Source organism: Bombina bombina, chromosome 2, assembly GCF_027579735.1.
Source record: "Bombina bombina isolate aBomBom1 chromosome 2, aBomBom1.pri, whole genome shotgun sequence".
Classification (NCBI taxonomy): Eukaryota; Metazoa; Chordata; class Amphibia; order Anura; family Bombinatoridae; genus Bombina; species Bombina bombina.
The window spans coordinates 168,551,930-168,574,752 of NC_069500.1; the positions used below are offsets into that span (position 1 = coordinate 168,551,930).

The window sequence follows — 22,823 nt, forward strand, 5'->3', positions numbered from 1 at the left end:
CCAGAGGTTATATATATTATTTGTGCCAACAATCAAACTCTGAGTTATAACTCTATATTTGCACAGATAAAATAGCTTAGCATTAAGGATATTTGTTTAACAATACACAGACTATGGATATAAACTAAAATACAAACTGCTCTTTTAAATCTCTCAACTGTACTTTAAACTGCAGTGACTATGCCTATATTTTGTTTTAAAATATTACCTGTAATAAGTAACCTTTTATATATATATATATATATATATATATATATATATATACTTTACCAGATGATATTCAGCTTCAAAACTTGTCCCACCTCATATAAAAATAAGTGTAATTGCAATTGATAAGAAAAGTATGGCCCACTTTGCTTATAGTTTGACTGTCTCCCACGCAACAGTTTTCAGTCAGTTTAGGAAATTCCTTAGCAGCCTGTCCCCTTTACTCATCCGGCATTCCAACTTATATTGTCTAATTATTGGTGAGGAATATGGGTGGCCCTTCGGAACCTTGTCCCTTCTGATTGGGCAGCCTGGGATATATGGTTGCTAGGAAAAATGCATCTTGGTTAGCAACCAATTGTCCTCTAGCTGTAATTCCTGCATCGCAACACTGGATTCTGTCCATCGGGGGGCCACATGACAAACAAAACAGATTCATTTAACCATTTCTAAACATTTTACAATATTTCCCATATAATGATTATTTTAAGCAATACTATAACATTGCATTAATCAATTACAATATTAATTATAGATGGGACAGTATCATATAATTTGTCTTGATTATTCTGATACCAAATACGTTATGTTTTCAACATTATATTATATTAAAGTAATTATACTGCCAATTATTCCAGATTGATAACATTTAAAATCCTGACATTGCATTCATGCAAATACAGCATGTTTCACATTTCTAACAAATTCAGAATGCATGAATCTTGTCATCACATGTCTAAAAAAATAAAATAAAGAGATACAAGGGTTATTATTCTGACATAGTTAAACATTTTAGACCGACTAAAATAGTCACCTATCAAGCTAAACGAATACTCATGTAATATTAGAAAATTAGACAATCTCCCAAATTTCTATATTCATATAAATATGTTGTCTGAATATATGTACCTGTATATATATATATACACACACATGTATTCATTTCTATGCTGTCTTTTAACAATGGGTTTATTGCAATTGCCATTTAATCTATTACAAAATTTTAATCCATCTCCCACATATTAAATCCCCCATTAAAAAAACCTAACACTAACCCCCTGAAGATCACCCTACCTTGAGCTGTCTATGCAGTGTTTAAAATTATACAAAATCCAGCAAATTATAGATTGCTACATAGTTATTCATCCAGATATCCCATTCATCAGTTGTTCCCATAATTTTCACTAGATTTCTGAAAAACAGAGAAAAAAATAAATAAATAAAAATGTTTTTATTTTTAAGTCCATGGTTCAGGGCTTGTATGCTTGACACAGCAGGGATCACTTAACAAGTCTATGCTAACCACTATGTAGTCAGAATTTTACCTGCTTATCTAGCTTATAAACCCAGGATGTTGTCTTTTACACAGCAGGAGGTGAGCTTCAAAAACTATGCTAACTTTCAATTAGGATAAACATGTCTTCACCCAGCCAAAACCATTTGGCCGGGGGTTTTATGACCCACAGTGAAATAGCACCTCTGCAAACAGCCTCATATCTAATCAACTCTGTGGTCTCACCAACTATATATATATATATATATATATATATATATATATATATATATATATATATATATAGTCCAGATAGAGGACAGCACAATCTTACACCAATTCAACTGCCAAGGTGCACTGCAAGCCAATTCGTATCCTCTCCAAGAACACAGGCACTCACTGGTCTTTATAAAAGGTAATCCTTTATTCAATCCATTAAAACGATAATAATACCATGACGTTTCGGCACACCATCGTGTCTTTATCAAATGTATCAAAATATTAAGAAGCTTCATATCAAACTTACCCCAAGTCACCTCTTAAATACTACTGGAATATAGCACATGCCGCCAGCTCATCGTGTGTAAAATCGGCGTCTGACGTCATCAGGGAGCGCTGATCTGTGCGCCCTGTGAGATCGTAGGGCCGACGTTGCCGTGGCAACATGTAAACTATACACAGTTACTCGGCGAATGTGCAATAGACCAATAGAAATATTTGCATCTCGAGTGTGTCGCCGATTACACATATTGACGGAATTCCCCATACTTATTATAATGGGGCAAAGTACCGCAAGTCTCCAAAATATTGGGAAAAAAAACGATGTCTATATCAGCGCAACACTCCCAGCAAATAATACTAAAAACAAAGTGCATAAAAAACTTAGGCCTAGATTTGGAGTTCGGCGGTAGCCGTCAAAACCAGCGTTAGAGGCTCCTAACGCTGGTTTTGGCCGCCCGCTGGTATTTGGAGTCAGTCAGGAAAGGGTCTAACGCTCACTTTACAGCCGCGACTTTTCCATACCGCAGATCCCCCTACGCCATTTGCGTATCCTATGTTTTCAATGGGATCTTTCTAACGCCGGTATTTAGAGTCGTTTCTGAAGTGAGCGTTAGAGCTCTAACGACAAAACTCCAGCCGCCTGAAAATAGCAGGAGTTAAGAGCTTTCTGGCTAACGCCGGTTCATAAAGCTCTTAACTACTGTACCCTAAAGTACACTAACACCCATAAACTACCTATGTACCCCTAAACCGAGCTCCCCCCACATCGCCGCCACTCGATTAAAATTTTTAACCCCTAATCTGCCGACCGCCACCTACGTTATACTTATGTACCCCTAATCTGCTGCCCCTAACCCCGCCGACCCCTGTATTACATTTATTAACCCCTAACCTGCCCCCCACAACGTCGCCGCAAGCTACTTAAAATAATTAACCCCTAATCTTCCGACCGCAAAGCGCCGCCACCTACGTTATCCCTATGTACCCCTAATCTGCTACCCCTAACACCGCCGACCCCTATATTATATTTATTAACCCCTAATCTGCCCCCCTCAACGTCGCCGACACCTGCCTACACTTATTAACCCCTAATCTGCCGAGCGGACCTGAGCGCTACTATAATAAAGTTTTTAACCTCTAACCCGCCTCACTAACCCTATAATAAATAGTATTAACCCCCTAATCTGCCCTCCCTAACATCGCCGACACCTACCTTCAATTATTAACCCCTAATCTGCCGAGCGGAGCTCACCGCTATTCTAATAAATGTATTAACCCCTAAAGCTAAGTCTAACCCTAACTTAAATATAATTTACATCTAACGAAATAAATTAACTCTTATTAAATAAATGATTCCTATTTAAAGCTAAATACTTACCTGTAAAATAAATCCTAATATAGCTACAATATAAATTATAATTATATTATAGCTATTTTAGGATTAATATTTATTTTACAGGCAACTTTGTAATTATTTTAACCAGGTACAATAGCTATTAAATAGTTAAGAACTATTTAATAGTTACCTAGTTAAAATAATAACAAATTTACCTGTAAAATAAATCCTAACCTAAGATATAATTAAACCTAACACTACCCTATCAATAAAATAATTAAATAAACTACCTACAATTACCTACAATTAACCTAACACTACACTATCAATAAATTAATTAAACACAATTCCTACAAATAAATACAATTAAATAAACTAGCTAAAGTACAAAAAATAAAAAAGAACTAAGTTACAAAAAATAAAAAAATATTTACAAACATAAGAAAAATATTACAACAATTTTAAACTAATTACACCTACTCTAAGCCCCCTAATAAAATAACAAAGCCCCCCAAAATAAAAAATTCCCTACCCTATTCTAAATTAAAAAAGTTACAAGCTCTTTTACCTTACCAGCCCTGAACAGGGCCCTTTGCGGGGCATGCCCCAAGAATTTCAGCTCTTTTGCCTGTAAAAGAATAAATACAATACCCCCCCCCCAACATTACAACCCACCACCCACATACCCCTAATCTAACCCAAACCCCCCTTAAATAAACCTAACACTAATCCCCTGAAGATCTTCCTACCTTGTCTTCACCATCCAGGTATCACCGATCCGTCCTGGCTCCAACATCTTCATCCAACCCAAGCGGGGGTTGGCGATCCATCATCCGGTGCTGAAGAGGTCCAGAAGAGGCTCCAAAGTCTTCCTCCTATCCGGCAAGAAGAGGACATCCGGACCGGCAAACATCTTCTCCAAGCGGCATCTTCGATCTTCTTCCATCCGGTGCGGAGCGGGTCCATCTTGAAGCAGGCGACGCGGATCCATCCTCTTCTTCCGTTGTCTCCCGACTAATGACGGTTCCTTTAAGGGACGTCATCCAAGATGGCGTCCCTCGATTTCCGATTGGCTGATAGGATTCTATCAGCCAATCGGAATTAAGGTAGGAATTTTCTGATTGGCTGATGGAATCAGCCAATCAGAATCAAGTTCAATCCGATTGGCTGATCCAATCAGCCAATCAGATTGAGCTCGCATTCTATTGGCTGATCGGAACAGCCAATAGAATGCGAGCTCAATCTGATTGGCTGATTGGATCAGCCAATCGGATTGAACTTGATTCTGATTGGCTGATTCCATCAGCCAATCAGAAAATTCCTACCTTAATTCCGATGGATCGCCAACCCCCGCTTGGGTTGGATGAAGATGTTGGAGCCAGGACGGATCGGTGATACCTGGATGGTGAAGACAAGGTAGGAAGATCTTCAGGGGATTAGTGTTAGGTTTATTTAAGGGGGGTTTGGGTTAGATTAGGGGTATGTGGGTGGTGGGTTGTAATGTTGGGGGGGGGGTATTGTATTTATTCTTTTACAGGCAAAAGAGCTGAAATTCTTGGGGCATGCCCCGCAAAGGGCCCTGTTCAGGGCTGGTAAGGTAAAAGAGCTTGTAACTTTTTTAATTTAGAATAGGGTAGGGATTTTTTTATTTTGGGGGGCTTTGTTATTTTATTAGGGGGCTTAGAGTAGGTGTAATTAGTTTAAAATTGTTGTAATATTTTTCTTATGTTTGTAAATATTTTTTTATTTTTTGTAACTTAGTTCTTTTTTATTTTTTGTACTTTAGCTAGTTTATTTAATTGTATTTATTTGTAGGAATTGTGTTTAATTAATTTATTGATAGTGTAGTGTTAGGTTAATTGTAGGTAGTTTATTTAATTATTTTATTGATAGGGTAGTGTTAGGTTTAATTATATTTTAGGTTAGGATTTATTTTACAGGTAAATTTGTTATTATTTTAACTAGGTAACTATTAAATAGTTCTTAACTATTTAATAGCTATTGTACCTGGTTAAAATAATTACAAAGTTGCCTGTAAAATAAATATTAATCCTAAAATAGCTATAATATAATTATAATTTATATTGTAGCTATATTAGGATTTATTTTACAGGTAAGTATTTAGATTTAAATAGGAATCATTTATTTAATAAGAGTTAATTTATTTCGTTAGATGTAAATTATATTTAAGTTAGGGGGGTGTTAGTGTTAGGGTTAGACTTAGCTTTAGGGGTTAATACATTTATTAGAATAGCGGTGAGCTCCGCTCGGCAGATTAGGGGTTAATAATTGAAGGTAGGTGTCGGCGATGTTAGGGAGGGCAGATTAGGGGTTAATACTATTTATGATAGGGTTAGTGAGGCGGATTAGGGGTTAATAACTTTATTATAGTAGCGCTCAGGTCCGCTCGGCAGATTAGGGGTTAATAAGTGTAGGCAGGTGTCGGCGACGTTGAGGGGGCAGATTAGGGGTTAATAAATATAATATAGGGGTCGGCGATGTTAGGGCAGCAGATTAGGGGTACATAGGGATAACGTAGGTAGCGGCGGTTTACGGAGCGGCAGATTAGGGGTTAATAATAATATGCAGGGGTCAGCGATAGCGGGGGGCGGCAGATTAGGGGTTAATAAGTGTAAGGATAGGGGTGTTTAGACTCGGGGTACATGTTAGAGTGTTAGGTGCAGACGTAGGAAGTGTTTCCCCATAGGAAACAATGGGGCTGCGTTCTGAGCTGAACGCTGCTTATTTGCAGGTGTTAGGTTTTTTTTCAGCTCAAACAGTCCCATTGTTTCCTATGGGAGAATCGTGCACGAGCACGTTTTTGAGGCTGGCCGCGTCCGTAAGCAACTCTGGTATCGAGAGTTGCATTTGCGGTACAAATGCTCTACGCTCCTTTTTTGGAGCCTAACGCAGCATTTGTTTGAACTCTCGATACCAGAGTTAAATTTATGGTGCGGCCAGAAAAAAGTCTGCGGAGCGTTAACAGCCCTTTTACCACCAAACTCCAAATCTAGGCCATAGTGCATAAAATTCAAAAATGTGTTAGAAAGGAGCATCTATATAACATTGTATCCAAATGAGTGAAAAGTATCAAAAAAGCAATTCTTTTTTAGGAGTGGGGACACGCTCGGCAGCAAAACCACCAACTATTCCCACCACAAAAAGAGAAGTGAGGGAAGAAAAATCAGAAGGGGGGGCCACAAAAAAACAATTAGCAAGGAAAAAGTAGATATTATATTTAACCTCAGTAGCAGAGATTTGAATGAAGCTGAAATATCCCTGTTAAATCGGGGGCTATCATTCATACCGACCCCCAAAACTGATTCTTTTGATATGCTGGTGGATATACATAAGTTACAAAGGCAGCTGAAACTAAGAGATCATTTTAGAAATGATACTTATGTCCCCACTCCATTCAAGAAAAAATCCACCTTTGAACCTGCAAATACACATAACTCCATCAGAGGATACACACGGGCTCTTAGCCATGATATCAAACAAATACTCCAACACAAGACATATTCTAACTTGAGTAAAGCTGAGGCACAAGCACTCACGGACCTGAAAAATGACACATCCATCATTATCCGCCCTGCGGATAAGGGGGGATCTGTTGTCATTTTAGACTATACAGAGTACAGGAATAAGGCACTTAGACAGTTAAGAGATAGCCAAACGTACAAGAAATTATCTGGTAACCCTACATCAACCTATAAAAGGGTTATTGACAGATTTCTACAGGAGGGCTTTGAGGCAGGTATACTTAGTGAACAGGAGCAGACGTTTCTCACTACAGATTATCCAAAGGTTCCTGTACTCTACTTACTGCCAAAGGTGCACAAAACCTTACAAAATCCACCTGGCAGACCGATTGTGTCTGCCAGGGGTTCAATTTTGTCCAGTTTGGCCATATTCATTGACTCGCACCTCCAGCATGTTGTTAAGCATACTGAATCTTATTTAAAGGATTCCCCAGATATGATTCGTGTCCTCAAGGAAAATGTTGGTTTAAGTGTTGATGATGGATGTGGACAGCCTTTACACTGTGATACCTCATCATGAGGGTGTGGAGGTTGTCAGGTCCATGGTGACGGGCAATGATTTGTACAATGGTCCACCCATAGAGTTCCTTTGCGAAATGTTAACACATTGTCTTGAGAAGAACTATTTTAAATTTGAAAATGACTATTTTTTGCAAATCGCAGGTACAGCCATGGGTTCGAATGTGGCACCCACTTATGCAAATCTCTACATGGCGTGGTATGAACGCACGCTGATGCGGCCACATGATAATAGCAACATCATGTACTACACACGCTATATCGATGATGTGTTCTTGGTGTGGAGAGGTGGTGAGCCAGCATTGCTTGAGTGGGTGTCACATTTGATTACCATGGCTTGTCCAATCAGGTTTAAGTTGGAATACAGTACAGTATCTGTACATTTTTTGGATCTTAATATTTTCAAAGTTGATGCAGAGGGTATCACTCGTTTTGGTACCTCTCTTTATACTAAACCAACTGACCGCAATTCCTTGTTGGATAAGAGGAGTTTTCACCCTCTGCACCAAAAGAAAGGGATTGTCACCTCCCAACTCACTCGTGTCATTAGGAACAATAGTGAGATACCTATGCTACATCAACAACTGGAAGAAATGGACACAAAACTAGTGGAGAGAGGCTATACTAGAGAGATGGTTAAGAAGGCACGTGATGATCTTATGGATCCCACTAATCTGGAAAAAAGGCAAAGGACAACCAAGTCAGACCCTGACCGGATCAACATGGTTACTACATATACATCAGATTCGAGACATCTCACTGAGGCGGTCCGGAGGCATTGGCCAGTGGTAGGCAGTGATCCCACACTACCATTTGGGAGGATGGCTGCCCCCAGAATAGCATACCGAAGAGCAAATAACCTAAGGGACATATTGGTTAAGTCAGATCCAATAAGGAATTACAAAAAGGATACTTGGCTTAAACCCATAAATATGGGCTGTTTTCCCTGTTCTGGATGTGTAACCTGCAATGGTATGCTTAGGGGCAATTCGTTTCAGCACCCTCACAGCAACAAAAGATTCGACATTAGGCATCGCCTTACCTGCACCAGCGTATATGTAGTATACATGATTATTTGCCCATGTTCCAGTGTATATATCGGTAAAACCGTAACAACCTTCCGCGAGCGTATGGCAAACCACCGGTGTGCTATACGGGAGGCCCTACGCACTGGTGAATCAGAACAACCAGTAGCCAGGCATTGCATCCAACACAAGCATGCGGTTTCAAGTTTACGCACAATGCTTATAGATCATATACCCCCACTCCCAAGGGGAGGTGACAGGGGGAATCTGTTACTACAATGCGAAACCAAGTGGCTCTACAGGCTAAATACCATCTCTCCATGTGGCCTCAATACCTCACTGGACTTCAGCCCTTTCTACTAGATAAATTCTGTTTTTGCAACATAATCAGAGTACACAGATTTGTCCTGTTATAGCGTATGGGTCTTAAAAATGGACATATAATCATCTCTCACATATTGTTCCTATGTTTCTACCATAATACTAGTAGGCATGAATGCGAGCTAGTATCTCACCTTATATGTAAATTGAAGTAGTTTACTGTCACTATGACATCAAATGCTTTTTTGATACTTTTCACTCATTTGGATACAATGTTATATGGATGCTCCTTTCTAACACATTTTTTAATTTTATGCACTATGTTTTTTACGCACTTTGTTTTTAGTATTATTTGCTGGGAGTGTTGCGCTGATATAGACATCGGTTTTTTTTCCAATATTTTGGAGACTTGCAGTACTTTGCCCCATTATAATAAGTATGGGGAATTCCGTCAATATGTGTAATCGGCGACACACTCGAGATGCAAATATTTCTATTGGTCTATTGCACATTCGCCGAGTAACTGTGTATAGTTTACATGTTGCCACGGCAACGTCGGCCCTACGATCTCACAGGGCGCACAGATCAGCGCTCCCTGATGACGTCAGACGCCGATTTTACACACGATGAGCTGGCGGCATGTGCTATATTCCAGTAGTATTTAAGAGGTGACTTGGGGTAAGTTTGATATGAAGCTTCTTAATATTTTGATACATTTGATAAAGGCACGATGGTGTGCCGAAACGTCATGGTATTATTATCATTTTAATGGATTGAATAAAGGATTACCTTTTATAAAGACCAGTGAGTGCCTGTGTTCTTGGAGAGGATATATATATATATATATATATATATATATATATATATATATATATATATATATATATATGAAAATTATATATATATATATATATATATATATATATATATATATATATGTATATATACATATATATAATTTTCATCTATAATATTCTTATACCCTGACAACAGGCTGCAAAGGATTTTAGACAATCCTCTAATTTTTTTGTTTATTCATTTTTCGTGGTCCACGCAAATTTGCAATGCTAAAACACTTGATTCGCAAGGCTCCCCAAAACACATTACAGCCCATTCAACTAGATCGGTTTCTACTTCTTCGGCTTTCAAATATAATTCTTCTGTTGAACAAATTTGAAAATCAGCAACATGGTCATCCTTGCATACCTTTACTAAATTCTACCACTTTGATGTTTTTGCTTCTTATGAAGAGGTTTTTGGTAGAAAAGTTCTCCTAGTAGAAGTGTATGGAAATTAGGTGCTTGGTCTATTGCACATTCGCCGAGTAACTGTGTATAGTTTACATGTTGCCACGGCAACGTCGGCCCTACGATCTCACAGGGCGCACAGATCAGCGCTCCCTGATGACGTCAGACGCCGATTTTACACACGATGAGCTGGCGGCATGTGCTATATTCCAGTAGTATTTAAGAGGTGACTTGGGGTAAGTTTGATATGAAGCTTCTTAATATTTTGATACATTTGATAAAGGCACGATGGTGTGCCGAAACGTCATGGTATTATTATCATTTTAATGGATTGAATAAAGGATTACCTTTTATAAAGACCAGTGAGTGCCTGTGTTCTTGGAGAGGATATATATATATATATATATATATATATATATATATATATATATATATATATATATGAAAATTATATATATATATATATATATATATATATATATATGTATATATACATATATATAATTTTCATCTATAATATTCTTATACCCTGACAACAGGCTGCAAAGGATTTTAGACAATCCTCTAATTTTTTTGTTTATTCATTTTTCGTGGTCCACGCAAATTTGCAATGCTAAAACACTTGATTCGCAAGGCTCCCCAAAACACATTACAGCCCATTCAACTAGATCGGTTTCTACTTCTTCGGCTTTCAAATATAATTCTTCTGTTGAACAAATTTGAAAATCAGCAACATGGTCATCCTTGCATACCTTTACTAAATTCTACCACTTTGATGTTTTTGCTTCTTATGAAGAGGTTTTTGGTAGAAAAGTTCTCCTGGTAGAAGTGTCTGGAAATTAGGTGCTTGCCTTTTCAAAAAAAAAAATGTTATCCAGCCCAAATTACTGGTGTTCTCTACAGCTTGGGTATTAGTTCCTAGGAGTAATGGACTCGTGGAGTCTTACCACCTTATGAAGAAAACAAAATATATGCTTACCTGATAAATTAATTTCTTTCATGGTGGTGAGAGTCCATGAAACCCGCCCAATTTAATTAAATGTAGTTATTTTTTTCTCTGGCAGCAGTTCTAGTTTTGCACCCCATTTTGCCTGCTTCATCGCTTCCTACCTTTCTTCTTCTCCTTGCTTGGTTATATGTAAGGTTATATGTAAGACTGGCATGAAAGAGATGTGGGATGGATTGAATGTACTTGGAGTCTTTTGAATCTTTGCCTTCTCTTAGTAGCCAGGAGTTAAATCCCAGGAGTAATGGCTCATGGACTCTCACCACCATGAAAGAAATGCATTTATCAGGTAATCATAAATTTTGTTTTTAAAACGTTAAGACTTGTCTGATATGTCATTCTCTAGTAACACAACAAAAATGTCTTGTAATTACAAGGTGTTTACTGTCCCTTTTAATGAAAATATTAAAGGGACATTAAAGGATTGTTTTCCTTTGCATCTAAATGAATACAATTATTACATGCTTTTGTTTTTTTTAATATTGAATTTTCCTGTCACAATTCTTTAGTTTTAGTTGTATGAAAAAAATGCAAACCCTTCAGTATTAAGTCTCCAGCTTTAACATGTTTAATGTTTCTTGTTACATGCTAGAGCATTATGAAATGTAATATGCTATAAGCTACCTAACTGCTTCTGTCTACAAGCCTTATAGCCTGATGAAGACTGATGTTATTCTGGTTTCCTCTGTTGCTATTTCAGAGAAGGGAAGTATGGGCATGCAGCATGTTTTGGGTTGCAGCCCGGATGCCTTCTCCCTGATGGTAGCCGAATGATGTCTGTAGCAGCCATGGTAGCAAACTTCACCAAACCTACCCCTGGCCGGCCATCACTTTTGCGTCATGATGAGGTGAAGACATATTTCCACGAATTTGGGCATGTCATGCACCAAATATGTGCACAGGTCAGCATCTATTCTTACCAAGTATTTTTCGTAATAATATACAGTATGTGTAATGGCATTATGTAAACCAGGAATGGCCAACTGGCACCAACTACGGCACTATGAACTAGTTTTTGTGCACCTCTTTTAAAAAGTAGAACTATGAATGTGTGCTATAGGAAAAAGCAGAGCTAAAAATGTGTGCTTTGGGTTGACCACAACTCAAAATGAGCCACTGGACATTTTTATGAACATATTATTATTATTATTGTTTATTTAACAGCCATACATTTTATATGCAGCCCATAAGGACAGTGTACTCTAAAACAGTTTTCCCCTTAATGTATTATAATGACTTGTTATACCAGCTGCAGTGTTTAAAATGTCTGGGGAAGTGTTGCTTTTAGATTTATTTTTGTGTATGAAATCATTTTTTTTTTTTTTTTGTTAATTAAAACCACAACGCAATAAAATGGTCTGAGATTAAAGGGACAGCATACCTCATCTTGTTTTCTCTCTCTCTCTCTCTCTCTCTCTCTCTCTCTCTCTCTCCATATACACAGTTACCAATAAGAGTATTATAATTATATTACAAATTAACCTTTTATTAACTATATCTTCAAGTGCCGCTGGGAGTGTGATTTATTCTGCTGCTTCTTGTTTACATAGTTTTTATCTAGCCAGTACTGCTATACTGAAATTTTCAGTGTAGGTGGCCGTTTCAGCAGGCAAAATCGCTATTTTGAATGACAAAATAAAGGTAAAGGAGCTAAGTATAAAACCGTTTAAAAACTTACTTAGAAGCTCCCAGTTTAGCACTGTTGAAAAAGGTTAGCTGGAACACCCACTAAAAATGGTTCTATAGCAAAAATAGCAGACACTCCCCCCTCCCCCTCTGCACGAAAACATTTTTCTTTAGTATTTTTTGTATTGAGGTTTTATTCTGCACCATAAACCTGCTATTGTTTGTAATTGTATTATGGTTTTAGGATTAGCAGGGAGGAAATTGGGAGGACATGGCTTCTGCAAATCATCATTGTCATGTTGTGGCACAAAGTTTTGTTTTTTAGAGAATTCCCTCAGTCCATACTGTCTCAGCTACTGAAAGGTCCACTTTGGTCTTTGCTGAGTCTCTTTTGGTAGGGAGGTCTCCCCCCCCCCTTAAATATGTCTCAGGAGAAAGAGGGTTGGTGAAGTTTGGTTATTGAAATACAAATGCAGTAAACGGGTTAATCTGTTCTAAAAATGTTTAGACTATGTTATTCCATAGCAAATGTCTTGTAATTACACTGTATTTATTTGCCCTTCTAGAATCTTCTAATTTGTCTTTCATGATTCATTTTATTATTATTATTATCATCGGTTATTTGTAGAGTGTCAGTATATGGCCGGATTATAATACAATTTATTTAATAATTATTCTTTAAAACAAACCCCCAATAAAATGCATATACGAAACAATAAAAATAAATATTTCCTAAATTCTTTATATTAGTTAAATTTATAAACACATTGAATTATATTTATAGAAACCAGATTATGAATCAAATTATCCACACTTATGCTGTTATAATATCCTATACTAGGATCATAAAAATATACCTTTACACATTACCTTATTCACAATAATCTCCCAAATCAGAGTTTCATTAAAATATCACAATGAGATACCAAGGTATGTATTGTTAACTTCCAGACAAATATAATTAAGCTACTTAGCCCACACATGATTCTATATAAATCTAATTAAAACACCAGAAGTTATATATATTATTACTGCAAACAGCCAATTTATCTGATCTGAAATAAATTCTTATTTATCTTCAATAAGGTAAATCCTAAAATATATTTATATAGCTGCAATCTGACTATAGTCTTAGAATACCTTTGTCTAAAATATTAAAAATATAGAACAGTCAAACATCACCACATGAACCAAATTAAATGTTCCAGCTTTCCAAGTAGATTCAGGTCACCTCATATGAAGAAAGGTATTGCAATATGGATCAAGAAGTTAGTCCCAGGTTATGCTTATAGTGACTGTGTCCCCAAAAATGGCAGCAAAGTTTTCAGTCAAAAGTTAGCAGACAAAAATACTTTTTTTTTTCTTTCCCCTTGCATGAGGTTATATCATCTGATATACTCCACCCTTTTCTTATTCTTTAATCATTGGTGATAATTTTGATAGGCCCTTAACAGAGCTGTCTTTCCATTGGCTCTCGGAACTTCCTTCTCATTGGTTCATTTGGATTTGCATGTGTTCTAGTAGTCACTCCATTTGGCTGTCATACCATTTTTAATCCCCTAGGGGGCAGCAGACAACCGCAGTCTCACCATCAACATTGCTAACAGTCCAAATACCTCATCTCAGAGTGTTCATTATATTTTAATATCTTGTATTTATAAACTTCTCTGGTCAGCATATATATCCCATTTACTACAATTGAAAATGTACAATTTGAGACCAAACACTAGTATAGTATTAATTATATGTTAAAAATAGAAAACATTTATATAGACTTCCTATACATTCTACTTAGAATATCCTGAGAGATGTATCTAAAGTTACATAAATATCTAGTGCAGAATCATATGATATGACCTAGGTCACCCCATGCAGGCAATCCTTCACCAGCATCCATTAGCCCCATTTTGTCCCTTAGATATCTGGAAGACAGAAAAACAAAAATATGTTATATAGTTCAAAAATGGGATTATTATAATTGTTATTTAATCTATTACACATCTGAATTGCATTTCCCAGATCCATATATAGATATATATATAGATATACATTTTTATACAGTCTTGAAAATTATACAAGTTTGTGTACAAGCTGTGTATCTAATATAGTGGGGGTAATCAGCTTTTGCTGCTTTCCCATTTGAGACGTATGCCTGAGCTTCGTGTATTCAAACACAGCAGGGGTAATCACTTTTTAAATATGTTTAAGCCTCAAAGAGATTTTTCCCAGAGCTAGCGACTGTTCTTTACAGGGGTCTGATAAGTTTATTACCCATCTTGGGCAGGAAATCAACTTTAAACAGAGCAGCTATATATTGAACATCTCTTTGAAATAACTGCCTGAACTAATGAGACCAAATGTTTTCCCTTTGTTCTCATTTGGATGTATTGTAATCAGGAAAAAGGGGGTTGGGGCTGGTCTGTTATGAGACCAATTCACATCAAATTAGGTTTTTAGCTAAAAAAAAAATGAAATATTTGATTCTACAATACATCTGTAATTTATTTAATGTTACTCACAGATACTCTGACAAGAGCGCCAACAGATTCAGCAGTGCTATAAACATAGGCAGTGTACAAGGTAACATTTATAGGGATCAAATGGGTAGAGGGCTCTGCCAAGAGTTGAATTGTTGTAGTCAGCTCTTATGAAGATGATCTGCAAACAGTTGGGCTTTTAGGCTTACATGCTAAGAGTGCTTGAAGCTTTCAAAACTAGGGGAGAGTCTTGTGGAGCGAGGCAGAGAATTCCACAAGATGGGAGCCAGTCTGAAGAAGTCCTGTAAACAGGAATGTGAGGAGGTAACAATAGAGGAGGAGAGTGGGAGGCTGTGTGCAGAGCAAGGGGGACGGGAGGGAGAGTATCTGGAGACAAGGTCTGAAATATAGGGGGGAGCAGTGCAGTTGCGGGCCTTGTATGTCAGAGTCAGATTTTGTGTTTATTCCTGGAGGCAAGAGTAAGCCAGTGAAGGGATTGGCAGAGAAGTGCAGCAGATGAAGAGTGACGTGTAAGGAAGATGAGCTTGGCAGAGGCATTCATTATGGATTGTAAAGGAGCTAGGCGGCAGCTAGTAAGACCAGAGAGGACGGAGTTGCAGTAGTCAAGGCGGGAAAGGATGAGAGAGTGGATTAAAATCTTAGTTGTGTCTTGTGAAAGGAAATGTCTAATTTTAGAGATGTTTTTAAGGTGGAAACAGCAGGAATTAGCCAAGGACTGAATGTGAGGAGTGAAAGAAAGATCTGAGTCAAATATGAACCCAAGACATCGGGCATGCGGGGTAGGGGTAATGATGGAGTTGTCGACAGTTATAGAGAGATGGGGTGGAGATTTTAGAAGAAATAGGGAAAATAAGGATTCATGTAGAACATACAATTTTAAAACAACTTTCCAGTTTACTTCTGTTTTTTAAAATTAGCATCATTCTCCTAGTATCCTTTGTTGAAAGTGCAGCAATACACTACTGGGAGCTAGCTGAACATAACAGGGGAGCAGGGCCTCCATCAGGGGGTGAAAGGGGTGACTCCTGTCAGGGGCCCACTGGGCCAGGGGACCCATGAGGCAAGGACAACTATTCTTAAAAAATAATTATTGTTTTAAATTTTGACAGCCGCCAGTGGGCGCTACAGCAGAATGCTATTGAGCTCATGAAATGTCATTACATTAGCATTTGAGAGGATTTCTGAGTGTGCAATAAACCACTATGCACAGTGTGAGACAGACAGAGTCAGATGGCAGATCGCTTTCATTTGCAGAGGAGGTTTATTTCTTTGTGCAATTTTGGATTGTAACTTCAGTGTAGTAGTTGTATGGTGGGGCCAGGGGGCCATAAAACACAATTTTTTTAGCAATATGCAGCAGTGTATTTATGATTATTTGACATTCCAGTTTACTGCCCCTTTATGCAAGGACTTTCCAGATGCCAGGAAGCATTTTATCTAAGATTTTTACATCTGCATAAAATGTTATACTCCCTATCTAAGATTGCTCAGTGTTTGAAATGAGACACGTTAACTTAACACTGTTCAGTTTACACTACAGCTGACTTAATTTTGAAATACATACAAACAAGCATACATCCTGCATTTAACCAGATCTAATAGTATGAGACAGAGTACCACATCTTATGGTACAGCATTTTCAAAATCCTTAAGTACAGCTGACAGATGGGATCATTTGTAGACGAGATTTAAAGTGGTGCTCTTGGTTGGGGAAAATGGGGGGGTGGACCCCCCAAACAAATTTCAATCTTTCAAAAGTACTTTTCTTCATCTACCCATTCTGACAGATCATTAATGTACACTTTTGAATTCACAGAAGTATATTTGTTGGTGTCTCTATGAGTGCGTATGTAATTTTTTTTCTGTGGAACTCTGTGAGGGTGTGTGTATCTGTCTTTGTGCATTTTCTGTGGATGTCTCTGTGAGGGTGTGTGTGTATGTCTTTGTGCATTTTCTGTGGGTGTCTCTGTGAGGGGGTGTGTGTGTGTATGTATGTCTGTCTTTTCTGTGGATGTCTCCGTGAGGGTGTGTGCATATGTCTGTGTATTTCTTTCATGTAAGTGGCAAGAGTCCATGAGCTAGTGACGTATAAGATATACAGGGAGTGCAGAATTATTAGGCAAGTTGTATTTTTGAGGATTAATTTTATTATTGAACAACAACCATGCTCTCAATGAACCCAAAAAACTCATTAATATCAAAGCTGAATAGTTTTTGAAGTAGTTTTTAGTTTGTTTTTAGTTATAGCTATTTTAGGGGGATATCTGTGTGTGCAGGTGACTATTACTGTGCATAATTATTAGGCAACTTAACAAAAAACAAATATATACCCATTTAAATTATTTATTTTTACCAGTGAAACCAATATAACATCTCAACATTCACAAATATACATTTCTGACATTCAAAAACAAAACAGAAACAAATCAGTGACCAATATAGCCACCTTTTTTTGCAAGGACACTCAAAAGCCTGCCATCCATGGATTCTGTCAGTGTTTTGATCTGTTCACCATCAACATTGCGTGCAGCAGCAACCACAGCCTCCCAGACACTGTTCAGAGAGGTGTACTGTTTTCCCTCCTTGTAAATCTCACATTTGATGATGGACCACAGGTTCTCAATGGGGTTCAGATCAGGTGAACAAGGAGGCCATGTCATTAGATTTTCTTCTTTTATACCCTTTCTTGCCAGCCACGCTGTGGAGTACTTGGACGCGTGTGATGGAGCATTGTCCTGCATGAAAATCATGTTTTTCTTGAAGGATGCAGACTTCTTCCTGTACCACTCCTTGAAGAAGGTGTCTTCCAGAAACTGGCAGTAGGACTGGGAGTTGAGCTTGACTCCATCCTCAACCCGAAAAGGCCCCACAAGCTCATCTTTGATGATACCAGCCCAAACCAGTACTCCACCTCCACCTTGCTGGCGTCTGAGTCGGACTGGAGCTCTCTGCCCTTTACCAATCCAGCCACGGACCCATCCATCTGGCCCATCAAGACTCACTCTCATTTCATCAGTCCATAAAACCTTAGAAAAATCAGTCTTGAGATATTTCTTGGCCCAGTCTTGACGTTTCAGCTTGTGTGTCTTGTTCAGTGGTGGTCGTCTTTCAGCCTTTCTTACCTTGGCCATGTCTCTGAGTATTGCACACCTTGTGCTTTTGGGCACTCCAGTGATTTTGCAGCTCTGAAATATGGCCAAACTGGTGGCAAGTGGCATCTTGGCAGCTGCACGCTTGACTTTTCTCAGTTCATGGGCAGTTATTTGGCGCCTTGGTTTTTCCACACGCTTCTTGCGACCCTGTTGACTATTTTGAATGAAACGCTTGATTGTTTGATGATCACGCTTCAGAAGCTTTGCAATTTTAAGAGTGCTGCATCCCTCTGCAAGATATCTCACTATTTTTGACTTTTCTGAGCCTGTCAAGTCCTTCTTTTGACCCATTTTGCCAAAGGAAAGGAAGTTGCCTAATTATGCACACCTGATATAGGGTGTTGATGTCATTAGACCACACCCCTTCTCATTACAGAGATGCACATCACCTAATATGCTTAATTGGTAGTAGGCTTTCGAGCCTATACAGCTTGGAGTAAGACAACATGCATAAAGAGGATGATGTGGTCAAAATACTCATTTGCCTAATAATTCTGCACTCCCTGTACATTCTTACCTGGAGGGGGCAAAGTTTCCCAAATTTCAAAATGCCTATAAATACACCTCCCACCTCACTCATACCTCAGTTTTACAAACTTTGGGGGATATTTATGAAAGATCTGGCGGACCTGATCCGACAGTGCGGATCAGGAGAGCAATACGCTCTCCGTATTCAGCATTGCACCAGCAGCTCTTGTGAGCTGTTTGTGCAACACAGCCCCCGAAGATTCGCAGCCAATCTGCTTCTAGCAGGGGACGTCAATCAACCCGATCGTACTCGTTCAGGTTGATTTTCGGCGATGTGTGTCCACCTGCAGGCAGACAGGGTTATGGAGCAGCGGCCTTTAGACAGCTGCTTCATAACTGCTGTTTCTGGCGAGCCTGCAGGTTCGCCAGAAACACGGCCCTCAAGCTCCATTCAGAGCTTGATAAATGGGCCCCTTTGCCTTTGTTGGAGGATGGTCAAGCAAGTTGTGCTTGATTTCTTCTGTGAAAGGCGCTTCTAAGCATTTTAAAGCCCAGTTCCTCTCAAAGTACAGTGTTTGTCTGAGGGATGTGAAGGGAGTATTTGCCTAATGATGCCATGTTTTCACCTATGGGAAATCCTATTTTAACGCTCTCTGTAAATTCGGTCGTGGGGATTCATCTACCACCTCCCTTAACAGTTTGACATTATACTCCTCTGCTGATATGTTTCAGTACTGGTTTGGCTGTCTGCTATATGTGGATGGGTGTCTTCAGGTAAGTATATATCTTTTGTTAAGACACTCTCAGCTATGTTTGGCACTTTATATTTTTAAAGTTTTAAATATATATTTCATATATTTGCCATGAGTCAGGTCTATGTTTATTTCCCTTTGCAGTCTAACAGTTTCAGCATGGAAAATTATGTTTGGGAGAAATGTAGTATATTTTTTTTACTTACCTAAGGTTTCAGTTAGTTGCAATTTTGGGCGAATTAGGCTCGGGATGATGCATAATACTTCTATTGATTCCGTCATTTTTGGAGCGATTTTTTTTGCGCGAAGATTGCATTTGTTGTTACGCGAGTCACATAATTTCTTGCATCTTTGTTGACGCAAATTGTTTTGGCGCAAAGTCGCGCTTTTTATGACATGAATTGTGTCATTTCCTGTTAACCTTGGCGCCAAAAGTTTTTTCTCAGCTTTGTTGGCGTCATTTTTGGCGCCAACATTTTTTGTTATATTAAGTCTCCCTCTTTTGCTCTCTGCTTTCATTTGTTACAGAGGGCTATGTTATTTGCTTTTGTTTTTCATATAAGCATTTTTTCCCATTCCTTAAATTGCTATTTTGAGGAAATTGGATATTTTGTTTAAATGTTATTTTTCTTTTTTTTACATTTTTCAAGATGTCTCAAACTGATCCTGTCTCTGATGTTACTGTAGGAACCAAGTTTCCTGAAAAGAAATCTACCAAAGCTAAGTGTATATGTTGTAAATTGGCTGACCTTCCATCTTCAGCTCAAGTATATGGCACTTGTTATGAGAAATTGTTTCATGCTGATAAAGTTTCTATAAGTACAAATACATCTACTGTTAAACCTTCACAGTCTAATGTACATGATATTCCTGTAGATATAAAAGATTATATTGCTGCAGCCATAGAGAAGGCTATGACTGCTATTCCACCTTCAAATAAACGTAAAAGGTCTCTTCCTACTTCCCATAATTCTGATGAAGTTTGTATTGACCAACAGCATACTGAAGTATTGTCTGCTGATGAGGACTTCTCTGGCTCAGAGGATCCTACTTCAGACTCTGAAATTGATAAATCTTCCTTTCTTTTTAAGATGGAATATATCCGTTCTTTGTTAAAGGAAGTATTGTTTACTTTGGGTATTGAGGAATCTAGTCCTCTTGATAAAAAGAATAGCAAACGTTTAAATTCTGTTTTTAAAACTTCTGAGGTTACTCCTGAAGTTTTTCCTTTTCCAGTTGCTATCTCTAATATGATTACTAAGGAATGGTCTAAGCCTGGTTCTTCTTTTAATCCTTCTTCTAGGTTTAAAAAATTGTATCCTTTACCTGTGTTTAGAGCTTTGAGAGAAAGTCACTGAAGTTGATGGCGCTATTTCTACTCTTGCTAAGCATACTACTATTCCTATGGAAGATAGTACTTCTTTTAAAGATCCCTTAGATAGGAAGATTGAATCTTATCTTAGGAAGGCATATCTACATACTGGCTATATTCTTAGACCTGCTATTTCTATAGCTTATGTTGCTGCTGCTTCAACTTTTTGGTTGGACAATTAAGCAGAGCAGCTATTTGGTCCTGATTTATGTAACATTGCTGTTTTACTTCAACATGCTAATCATTTAATTTGTGATGCTATATTTGATATTATTAAGATTGATATTAAATCTATGTCTTTAGCTATTCTATCTTAAAGAGCTTTATGGCTTAAATCATGGAATGCAGATATAGTGTCTACATCTAGATTACTATCATTATCTTTTCAAAGTAATTTATTTGGTTCTCAATTGGATTATATTATCTCCACTATCACTGGGGGTAAGGGAGTTTTTCTGCCCCAAGATAAGAAATCTATGGGTAAATTTAAAGCTCCCAATCGTTTTCGTTCCTTTTGTCAGTCTAAGGAACAAAAAAAACACTCCTTCCTCTAAGGCCTCTGGTTCCAATTGGAGACCATCCACAAATTGGAATAAGTCCAAGCCTTATAAGGTGAAGGTGTGGCCCTCAATCCAGTTCAACTGTTGGGGGGCAGACTAAAATTATTTCAAGTCATTTGGGCAGATTCTGTCCAAAATCCGTGGATTCAGGATATTGTTTCTCAGTGGTATTGAATAGGTTTTAGAATAATACCTTCCGTGGGAAGATTCTTTCTTTCCAATGTTCCAACAAGCCCTGTGAAGGCTCAGGCTTTTCTGAAGTGTGTTTCAGACCTAGTGCTTTCAGGGGTGATTGTTCCAGTTCCTCTACAGGAACAGGGTTTGGGTTTTTATTCAAATCTGTTCATTGTCCCAAAGAAGGAGGATTCATTCAGACCAATTCTGGACCTGAAAACTTTAAATCATTTTGTAAGAGTCCCAACTTAAAAGATGGTGACTATAAGGACTATTCTGCCTTTTTGTTCAGCAAGGTCATTTCATGTCCACAATAGAATTACAGGATGCTTATCTTCATATTCCGATTCACCCAGACCACTATCGGTTTCTGAGATTATCTTTTCTAGACAAGCATTACCAATTTGTTGCTCTTCCATTTGGTCTAGCGACAGCTCCAAGAATCTTTTCAAATCTATCTGTAATCAGAAAGCAGGGTATTGCGGTGTTTCCTTATTTGGACGATATCTTAGGTACTAGATCAATCTTTTCATTTAACAGAATCTCACACAAAACAACTTGTGTCGTTTCTTGAAAGACATGGTTGGAGGATTAATTTACAAAAGAGTTTCTTGATTCCTCAGACAAAGGCCACCTTTCTCTTGTTAAGTGTATCCAGTCCACGGATCATCCATTACTTATGGGATATTAACTCCTCCCCAACAGGAAGTGCAAGAGGATTCACCCAGCAGAGCTGCTATATAGCTCCTCCCCCAACTGCCATTCCCAGTCATTCTCTTGCACCCAACGACTAGATAGGATGTGTGAGAGGACTATGGTGATTATATTTAGTTTTATACCTTCAATCAAAAGTTTGTTATTTTATAATAGCACCGGAGTGTGTTATTCCTTCTCTGGTAGAATTTGAAGAAGAATCTACCTGAGTTTTTACTATGATTTTAGCCGGCGTAGTTAAGATCATATTGCTGTTTCTCGGCCATCTGAGGAGAGGTAAACTTCAGATCAGGGGACAGCGGGCAGATTAATCTGCAAAGAGGTATGTAGCAGCTTATTATTTTCTGACAATGGAATTGATGAGAAAATTCTGCCATACCGATATAATGTAAACTCAGCCTTAAATGCAGTAGCAGCAACTGGTATCAGGCTGTCATGTATGTATATTTTACACTTCAGTATTCTGGGGAATGACACTTCACTGGAATTATACTGTGTGCATAAGACTTTAGCCTAATTTGCAGGGACTG

The 22,823-nt window shown here is 38.1% G+C and overlaps 1 protein-coding gene across 1 annotated transcript in view; it reads left to right on the forward strand.

The window, feature by feature from the left end:
• NLN (neurolysin) overlaps window positions 1-22,823 on the forward strand; it is a 322,838-nt gene that overhangs the window by 169,456 nt on the left and 130,559 nt on the right. The window contains 1 exon segment of the mRNA XM_053701341.1: window positions 11,678-11,879. Within this exon segment, the coding sequence (XP_053557316.1) occupies window positions 11,678-11,879 (202 nt within the window).